At 39.4% G+C, this 10,653-nt stretch overlaps 1 protein-coding gene across 2 annotated transcripts in view; it reads left to right on the top strand.

Moving 5' to 3' along the window:
• The first annotated feature begins 10,585 nt into the window (after window positions 1-10,585).
• CHMP2B (charged multivesicular body protein 2B) overlaps window positions 10,586-10,653 on the top strand; it is a 34,349-nt gene continuing 34,281 nt past the window's right edge. Inside the window, exon 1 of one of the 2 annotated variants that reach the window (XM_010854838.1) lies at window positions 10,586-10,644. In XM_010854838.1, the coding sequence (XP_010853140.1) occupies window positions 10,590-10,644 (55 nt within the window). In that variant the 5' untranslated portion in view covers window positions 10,586-10,589. The other variant, XM_010854837.1, reaches the window with a different exon arrangement.

The following is a 10,653-nucleotide window of genomic DNA, read 5'->3' as shown; positions in this document are numbered from 1 at the left end:
GGAGAAAGTCCCCATCCTCCCTTGGTAGCAGAACTCTGTGCTTAGATCTGCTTTTCTACGTAATGTGCGTTATGTGCAAAATGTAGAAAAAGCAACCGCCCACTTTTGTAACATCAGGTATTACTAAAATGATGGTTAACCATAATTTACACTTGTATTCATATGACTTATTTCACCAACATTTCTGACTCAATTTTGGAAAGTCTTCCTTGTCATTAAGCATTATTTTGACATAAAATTTTTTGTAATTTATTTTTCAATTTTTAAATCATATTCTGGAGGATACTGCATCTTCATGATTTTAATTTAGGTAAAATGCTTGCCCTGTCTATTTTTGTGCCTTTTGCTTCTTAAATGCAGAATGTGTCCCAAAGAAATACTAGTATTTTCTGTCAGTCTCTATTTCACCATTCTAATCTGAATAACCTTACACTGAATTTGAGGGAACTGTGAGACTTAAGAACTGTTTCTAATGTTTTAGAAATTGAATGATGAGCTGAGTGCATGTGTATATTCTGACTTGTTCACGAGAAGTGCCTTCATCACTTTCTAAATTCTTTAGCAGATTGTGGATAAAGGCTTCCCACCCTCATGTTCCCAATCCCACCCTCATGTTCCCAAACTCTTTTCTGGATCATTCCTTTCAGGGACTGAGTTCAGCTTTGCCATTTATGCTTCTGACCTAAAATAACTTTCTGTCTTCATTAAAATCAGAATATACTTATAAAAATATTAGTGTTCTGAATCTCCGTATTGATGGCAGAAATCACTTGTTGAAAAAAAAAAATTTCCTAGCTCAAATGTATCCTGAAATGTATCCAAGAGAATGGGGAGTTTTCCCAAAGGGCTGACCTCTCATATTTACACAACTGACCTCAATGAGCTACATGAATTATATCCTGGGCACTGAAAGTCGTAGGAACATACCATCATTTCTTCATAAAGCAAAATGTCTCAATGCCTGCACATTTCTCAAAGACTGCCTTCCAGATCCTTTCTTTATTCTTCTTTATTATTTGCTTCTTTATTAAAACAGATCTATAGGACAGGACAAGCACTGACTTGAGATCTGAGTCACTGGGGTTCCTTGTAGAACCCCCACTGAACGACAGTGAGCTTCGGCAATTCTTTGTTATGGGTCATGATAGCTATTTGTAAAATGAAGAACTTGTAATAGACAACTTTTAAAATCCCCTTCACCTCTAAAATTCTAGCATAAGTGAATGAAAAAATGAAGAAATAAATGACTGAATAAATTATTGAGCATTCTGGTCTGTGCTCAGTATCTCAGTCATGTCCAACTCTGTGATCTCATGGACTCATCATGGATCTCATCAGGTTCCTCTGTCCATGGCACTTTCTAGGCAAGAATACTGGAGTGGGTTGCCATTTCCTTCCCCAGGAAATGTATTTATTTCTTACAATAAAATTGAGTGGCATTAATCCAATGTGCATTTTTGAAAAGTATTTAAATTATATGCTAAATGACGGTTGAATATTGTTGACTTGATATAAAGTTTATTGAAACCTTAGTTGTCAAACATGTGGAGAATAAAAGAAAAAGGAAGTCAGTCATCTAAACATTTAAATATGTTGATTGTCAACACTATGAATGCAGCTTGAGTCCAAAATTAAATATCAATTAAATAAAACTGTCGTTAAATACAAACATACTATATCCATATGAAAGAATTTAGAACAAAGCATTAAGCCAAGTCTGTTTCAATGAAAAATTCCATGTCCCATCCTGATGGATCCTGATCTTTTGTACAAACAAGATCCTGATCTTTTGGACAAACCTTTGTCCAAAGGTCTTTTACTCCCTTTCATAGAAATCTGCTAGAGCTGATGTGAGAAAGCATCAGGAATACTCCCACCAAAATGAAAAAAAGATAGGTTAATATTTTGAGCACAGCTGACTATGATGTATAGTAGTAGAAAAGAGCAGTCTATTCACGTCATGGGGTCAACAGTGCTCTTTAGAACCACATGGGTGGTGTTGCAAACGACTGGGGAAACAATCTACAACTCAAATATCCCAAAGAATGCCAAGCAGCCCAATGATTCATGCTTTTTGTAAAAACATAGCCTCACTTCTGGCAGGCAGAATGCTCTTCCTCAAAGATGTTTGCCTCCTAAAGCCTGAAACCTATGAATATGCTTTGTTACATGGCAGAAGGAAATTAGTGTCTAGATGGAATTCAAGTTGCTAATCAGCTGACTTTAAAACAAGGGAATTTTCCTTGAGTGTCTGACTGCGTCCAATGTAATCACAAGTTACCTTCCATGTAGAAGAAGGTTAGAAGACAGGGTCAGAGACAGATTTGAATATGCTAACCTGCAAGACTTGAAGATGAAGAAAGGAGCAAGGGCCCAAAGAATTCAGGCAGCCTCTAGAAGGAATACATTCCTGATGAAACCTTCATTTTAGTCCATTAAGACCCATTTTAGATTCCCAGGATCAATAACTAAAATATTACATTTGAGTTAAGTCACTAAGGTTGTGATAATTTGTTACAGCAGCAGTAGGAAACTCATACATCATCCTTCTGGTAATAAAGTCAAGGGTAGCCATTCAGGGGAAAAGTTGAGAGTAAACAACTTCTGTACAGCCTTCTTTATAAGTCAGTATCCTATTCCAGCTGATCTCAGGCTTGTACTTAGACTCTCCACATCTCCAATGCAGTAGCTGTTATCATAAAAATGATTTTAAACTATGAAGACTGTTCTGATATGTCAAATCAACTTGCTATTCTTGACTACAAATTTAGCCCTCCTAATACAATTACTTTTCTTGTAGGGTTACTTGTTATCACTAAAATATGTTATTCTTAATTTGGCAATTAACTTATCTAATATTTCTTTATACTTCTTTATGCTGTACATGGAGCAGATAATCACTAAATATGATTATTGTTTGTGCTATTGTAAAGACCATGTAAAAGTTAGATTCAGCTAGAAAGAATTCCACAACTGAGTCTAAATACATATTAACAAGATTTCAATAAACTGAATGCCCAGACCTCTTTTATGAGGGATTGTCTTAAATTTTTATAATATAGAAATACTAAATTTTTAATTATATGTTTTGAAAAGGCTAGTTTGTAGCCTAAATTGTAATTTTCACATATAAAGTAGAGAGAGAAGATATGAAATTCTCATATTAAACTGTGAAAATATGATACAGCATTCCTCCAGCATATGAACATTGTACATAGATATCACTTATCACTGCAATTGTGTCTATCAACAAGGTCCAGTTTATGAACTTTAGACATTCTTACATTTTTTGCATCAAAAATAACTAAAATTATTTTCAAAATTATTTTAATTTTTCATCTACTCTTGGGCATCTTTGAGATTCTGAGCCAATTTTTTGAATATAACATATTTAGGAAGAAATGAGGCTTAAAATGAGGTTTAAAAATGAGGTTACATCACTAAATACAATACATTAATTATAGTCCAACAGTCTGAAAGATCTCCAAACTTAAAATTTATAGTCATACATTCAATTTAAGATGCAATTTTGTTAGTGGCCTTGAGAGACCATATACTGTGACATTTAATTCTTGAGTGCATGTGTGAATGCTCATGTCATGTCCAGTTGTTTTGCGACCCCATGGACTGTAGCCTGCCAGGCTCCTCTGTCTATGGAATTTCCCCAGCAAGAATACTGAGGTGGATTGCCATTTCCTCCCCCAGGGTATCTTCCTGACCCAGGGGTCGAACCCACACCCCCTGCATTGACAGGTGGATTCTTTACCACTGAGCCACCAGGAAAGCCAGGGTTACATTTATCTTTTTAAATTGTTTAATTTTTGACATACCACTAGTAACTGTAATAAACTTTTTACTTCTCTAGAACAATCTTCATGTCTAACTCATTTTTAGATCCCTCAGAGTTACTTCCTTTGTGACTCAGCTAGTGAGGAATCCACCTGCCATGGGGGAAACCTGGGTTCAGTCCCTAGGTTGGGAAGATCTCCTGGAGAAGGGAAAGGCTACCCACTCCAGCATTCTGGCCTAGAGAATTCCATGGACTGTATAGTCCATGGGGTCACAAAGAGTCAGACATGACTGAGTGATTTTCACTTCCAGAGTTACTAACTAGCACTATATATTTCATAACACATGTGTTCTTTCACTATTTGTTACTGAATAAGCAATGACAAGAAAGCCACATAAATGTAGCTTGAAATGAGTACTACTCTAAAAGGTCAACTTATTTGTATAGAAAGTTCAATGCCATTATTTTAGTAAATTATTCATACTTACTAATTTACCAAGATCTAATATCCAGAGCCTTTCTTAATTTCTATTCATGTGAAATACAAAGTGAGATAGCTATTAAGGTTTATTTTATTGAAGAAGCAAAGCCATTACCCCTATGTTGAAGTTCATTTCTATTTGTATGGTAGTAGTTCTGTATTGTAGTGTTCTTATTGGATTGAAGAGCAAATGTACACATATGCTGTGTTGTGCCAGGGGGCACAAATTCAGTCTTGATTTACTCATGTGCAACTCCTATTAACACTGAGAAATTCAGGGCAAAGTTTAGTTTATTTTTCAAAAAGGATAACACTGTTACATATTCCAAATAACACAAGAACACTTTGTGACTATAAAACCAATGATGTGCAGCCATACACATTTAGGGTATTCATTTAGCTTTTCATTGACTAAATGTCTGACTTGTCCAACTCATTTTTTATAGCAGATATTTTATAAAGCAAGATTTGACAAAGAGAAAAATGAGGTGAATTTCGGGAACTATAAAAGCATGGAGGCAGAAATTATAGGGAATATTTGAAATTTTAATGCAAAAACATGGTGACCATGCTAAAATGTGGGAAAATGTTGCATCTGGTTTGCACACATTATTTGTTGCATAAATGTTGCATACATTATTGGGCTTGAAATGGATATACATGTGTTTGAGATAATGCCGTTTGAGTGTCTGTCCTTTATTTAGCCTGATGGAATAAGTGATGTCTCTCTGTTTTGAATTTGGAGAAGCTGAAAGAGGGGGATCCATGTATAGATACTGAGCCCTGACAAGAGATGGAAGCCAGGAAATGAAGGTAAAACAGGAGGTCCTTCTCCAATGTACCTTTCCTTTAAATCAAACCTTGGCTTCCTCTGTGAGCAAATGTGGGAAATAGCAACCTTAGACAGCCCACACTCTCTGCTGTCCTGTCCCCTGAGTGCACACACTTACCCATTCACAGTCACACGGTAACTGACAAACACGAGCCAACATAATTGACTATGAAGCACGAACTCAGCGAAGGAGCCTGTCCCCACTTATTCTGACTCAACACCTTCTAGCTGTACAGCTTTGAAAAGCCTTTTGATTTCTCTCTTAACTGTTATGTGTTTTAAGAAACAAGAGATTTTTGGATTTTTCCAACTCTTTCTGCCCTAAGTTTCTAAAGTACTTATAAGTGAATCAATACAAACATGAATATCTCCAGTGATGCATGAAAACGTTTATATTTGGGCTACAATTATCCATAATCAAGAATAGGGTGGGAAGACTGAATAGGAATTTATATTTTTTAAAAACACTAAAACTTTTACTTGACTAAAATCTTGATGTAATTCAAAAACAGTAATATAATTAAAAGGAGTTCTATCAGAAATTCCATGTAGATAACAAATGGCATAATTTTAGGATCGCATGTAAATAATTATGTTCCATGTGAGTGATGCACAATGAAGAGAAATGAATAGGAAAGCAACCTGGATGGTACAAGTTTGGACATATGATGAAATAACAGAAGTTCAATCTGTGGAACAGTTACGTGTGTGTGTGTGCGCACATGCACGTGCACATTCACACTTGTATGTGTGGTCCAGACATAAGTATTGAGTTTATGTTGATCTCCTTCTGAGAAATAGAATAGCATGCTCTGCTCTGATTCACATTTTGACAGGACCACTCTGTCTCTGTACTGATACAAAAGAAGTGTGAGCTGAAGATGAAAGCAGGGAAATATTAATTACATAGATGGTTATAAGCTGGAGGAAAATGAAGATTACCTGAATCAGGATGATTCAAAAACTATAAAATACAATTATCCTCTTGGCTTTACCATATCTTTAAAGGTGAAGCCAATAAGATTTGATGGCATTACTTGGAAGGAATGGAACACCCTATCCCAAGATTTGGCCTGAGCTATATTCTATTCATAAAAGAATTTCAAAATTTAAAAGAAACTTAGAAACCTTACAGTCAAGCCTTTGATTCTTCAAAAGAATTCTTTCTACCACAGCTTGCTCCTGCTTGAGCACTTCTGTGACAAAACACTCACTATCTCATCCAGCACGCATCCTGTTTTTGAAGAGTTCTGCTCTTTTCTTTATTCTGAGCCAAAGCTTGTTCTGTGATGGACACGTATGCTATCATCACATATAAAAAGAAATACTTACTTGGTCTTCACCCTCATTTCTGACATAAAGCTCCTAAAACCCTTGAAAATTCGTAAGTGATAAAAGCAATAAATATGTGTTGACATCCATAACAAACCCCTTTCAAACACACCGAGTTTATGATAATAAAGTGATTTTTGTAAAGCTTCTAAGAATGGGGGCTGGTCATGAGAGGAATGAGCTATGTGTTAGAGGGTTGGAATTTTGAGTCTCCTTCCTCCAACCTCTGGAGGGGGGAGAAGGCTGAAAATTTAGTTCAGTCATCACTGATCAATGATTTAATCAGTCCTGCCTTATAAGGCATTAAAAATCCAAAAGGTTGGGGTTTTGGGAACTTCCAGGTTGGTGAGCCAGAACACATCCACATGCCACCTTGTTTGAGCTCAAAACTCCATGGGGACACAAGATCCTGCATTCAGAATTTGGCCCTAGGTATCCCTTCATCTGACTGTTGATTCATATTCTTTAATATCCTTTGTAATAAACTGATAGCCTAATGCAGGTATCTCCAATCTCTGGGGAGGCTGGCTGGGACCTCCTATCAAATCAGCAGCAGCATTAGATTGGAAATGAATAATAAATATAATATTCTTAAATCATCTCAAACCCCCTCCCTGCCTGCCAGGTTTGTGGAAAATCTGTCTTCCACAAAATTTGTCCTTGGTGCCAAAAGGTTGGAGACCACTGGTCTAGTGAGTAAACTGGTTTCCTGAGTTCTGTTGAGACAATCGAACAAACTAACTAAACCCAAAGGGGGTGCTTCTCAGGTAGCCCTAGTGGCAAAGAACCTGCCTGTCAATATAGGAGATGTAAGAGATGTGGGTTCGATTCCTGGGGTGGGACAATCCTCTGGAGGGAGAGATGGCAACCCACTCCAGTATTCTTGCCTGGAGAATCCCATGGATAGAGGAGCCTAGTGGGCTACAGTCCATAGAGTTGCAAAGAGTTGGACACTACTGAAGCGACTTAGCATGCATTCAAAGGTGGGGGTGGGTGGGTTATAGGAACATCTAGTTTATAGCTGGTTGTTTAGAGGCACAGTTAACAATCTGGACTTGCAACTGGCACCTAAGGGGGGTGGGTGGTGGAATCTTTTGGGATCTGATGCTATCTCTGAGTAAATAGTGTTGGAATTGTTGGAACTGAGTTGAATTGTAGGACACCCAGATGATGTTGGAGAACTGCTTCGTGTGGAAAAAAAATCCCACATATGGGAATTGGAGTTGGAGTGTAATAAGTGAACGATAAGAGATGAAATACCTGGTAGGAAGGTGGAAGAGAAAATGGTGGAGGAACACAACTTGTTTCTTCATAGTATGTCCCCAACACATAACATGGTACGTGTCATTAGGAATATAACAAATATTTTTCAATGAATAATTTGGAAGACTAGTATTGGGTCATAATCACCATAGGATAATAAATCATTATTTCTTAAGATTTAAAAGTAACATTAGAAAGTTTTCTCTGTCCACTATGCATGTTTCTTGTTGATTCAGTGAATTTGTATGTGATAATGTTGGTTTTAAAGAAATGAAAAATACCTAGTGTTCTACTTTATGACTCCTTGAAAGTGAAAGTCTCTCAGTCGTGTCCCACTCTTTGCGACCCTATGGACTATGAAGTCCATGGAATTCTCCAGGCCAGAATACTGGGAGTGGGTAGCCTTTCCCTTCTCCAGGGGATCTTCCCAAACCAGGGATCAAACCCAGGTCTCCTGCATTGCAGTCGGTTCTTTACCAGCTGAGCCACAAGGGAAGCCTAAGAATACTGGAGTGGGTAGCCTATCCCTTCTCCAGTGGATGTTCCCGATCCAGGAATCGAACTGGGGTCTCCTGCATTGCAGGAGGATTCTTTACCAACTGAGCTATCAGGGAAGCCTCTATGACTCCTCGGTGTCCTAAATCTAAGTTATATTTAAGCATACATGCCCTTCAATAAGGTGGTGGTGGTGGTTTAGTCTCTAAGTTGTGTCTGACTCTTGCAGCCCCATGGACTGTAGCCTGCCAGGCTCCTCTGTCCATGGGATTCTCCAGGCAAGAATACTGGAGTGGGTTGCCATTTCCTTCTCTGAGTGATCTATAAAATATAACCAGATACAGTTTGGCCACCAACTAATCAGAATAGATTCCAGTTTGCTTATCCAGCTATCAGCTTGCTTCAAACTAGGGGAGAATGACGCTATTCCAGTGCTGGGTTTAAATACTACACATCTCTATTTTGTCTTTATTGTAATGAAGAAACCCCATCTTGAGCTCCTGCTGTGCACTTTTGGAAGGTCTTCCATATGGTTGCTGCTAAGTATTTTGGCATTTTCCCAACTGTTACAATTGGGTCAGTGGGGGGGATTGTGTAGGAGTAATAAAACAAGGGTGACTGCAGCAGGGAAGAACAGGATCACTACACACATAACAGCTTATTGCCTCTCAGGCATTCAAGCACTACTCAATGCCATTCATTACAACAGGCATCCAGGGTAAACTGCCTCTTTGCCATAGAGCTTACTCCAGGAAAGGCCAGGCCTTGGATGCACAGACTGTGTCCTGCTTACCTTTTTTCCCATTTCTTTACGATTATGCTTTTCCTGAGAAAAGAAAGTTTTCCTGAGCAGATTCTCAGCTAAATTTTAGTAGCAAGGGCAGGAAGAACAGTTAGCCCTGAGGGCTTTGATGTATCTGCTGCTGCTGCTGCTGCTAAGTCGCTTCAGTCATGTCCGACTCTGTGCAACCCCATAGATGGCAGCCCACCTGCCTCCCCCATCCCTGGGATTCTACAGGGGAATAAATGAGGAGGGCTTCCCTTGTGACTCAGCTAGTAAAGAATCTGCCTTCAATGCAGGAGGCCTGGGTTCAATCCCTGGGTTGGGAAGATCCCCTGGAGAAGGGAAAGGCTACCCACTCCAGTATTCTGGCCTAGAGAATTCCTTGGACTGTATAGACCATGGGGTTGCAAAGAGTCGGGGAAATCTGACTACCTCAAATACTTAAAAATCCTTGAGACATAATTCATAAAACCAGAGGTGATTGATAATACTGATACTGTTATTGAGGTGTCTTCCTATCAGAAATCACATCTTTGGAAAAAAGTACTATTATTTTCATCCTGTGGAAGGCAGTGTTACTTAAAGCACTAATAGATTGGGAGAAAAAGTGTTCAATGCAAAATTAAAATTATAAATAGCAAAGTAATATATTAAACAGAGATGTGTACAAATACAAACACACAGAGACTGAAAGCGGGGGAAGGAGGGAAGGAGGGAGAGGGACACATACACACACAAAAATGAACAATGAATTTAAGATCTCGATCCAAACATAATATTTCCCATATTTATGCTTATACACAGAAGGATTCTTTAAATAATTCTTTATGCTTTTCCTTGTACATAATATAAAGCTTTTGTTCCACAGTGAACACCAATATACAGGTATGAAACATTCTAATAGGTTCACAGTGTAGCCATAAATTTTTCTTGATCAACTGCAAGAAACTGAGATATTAAAAAACAGAGTTGGAGACATTTAAACCGGTGTACAACAAATGTGTGTGGATTTCTTTTTGTTTCCAGTCAAGAGCACTAAACAAAAAACACTGCATTAAGAAAGCTGCTCCCCACCCTTCTCCCGGCCACTTCCAAGCCTAGAAACCGGATCCCTGGAGACCCACACCGGGTGATAGGAGCCCCGGGCCCAGGGCCGCAGTGAGCGCCTTGGGTCCGGCAGGGGGCTGCCCGGGTGGCCGTCGGGGAGATTGCTGAGCCAGTCACCGCGGAAAACTCCCAAGACAAACACCACCAGGGCACGGACCTCAGCATTATCATCAGCCCCTGCACTTATGAAAGGCTTGATACAGACAGCAAGGGGATGGTCATTAATCAACTGGTTCCAGGACGACCCACGCTTGTCCTAGGATTCTGGGGACCCCTACTTCCAGCTTCTTGGTGGGCACGGAGAGCGCTAAGGATCATCTCTGTCTGCATTCAGCGTGGAACCCGGACCTAGAAGCCACCTGACCCTGCCCGCGATCCCCCAAGTACTGCTAACATCGCTAGCGGCTCATCACTCCTGGCGCCAGGACCCCAGCAAGCTGGAGAGTGGGCAGCCGCTGAAGTGAGGGCAGCGGCCGCGGCTTCAGGCGCCGCAGTGCGCAGGCGCATGCGCAAACCGCGCAGGCGCCGCCTAGAAGTGACTTCTCCAAAAAGTGTCTTAGTTCGCGGTC

This window comes from Bison bison, unplaced genomic scaffold (assembly GCF_000754665.1).
Source record: "Bison bison bison isolate TAMUID 2011002044 unplaced genomic scaffold, Bison_UMD1.0 scf7180017864351, whole genome shotgun sequence".
Taxonomy (NCBI): domain Eukaryota; kingdom Metazoa; phylum Chordata; class Mammalia; order Artiodactyla; family Bovidae; genus Bison; species Bison bison.
This window is presented reverse-complemented; position numbering and strand designations above follow the sequence as displayed.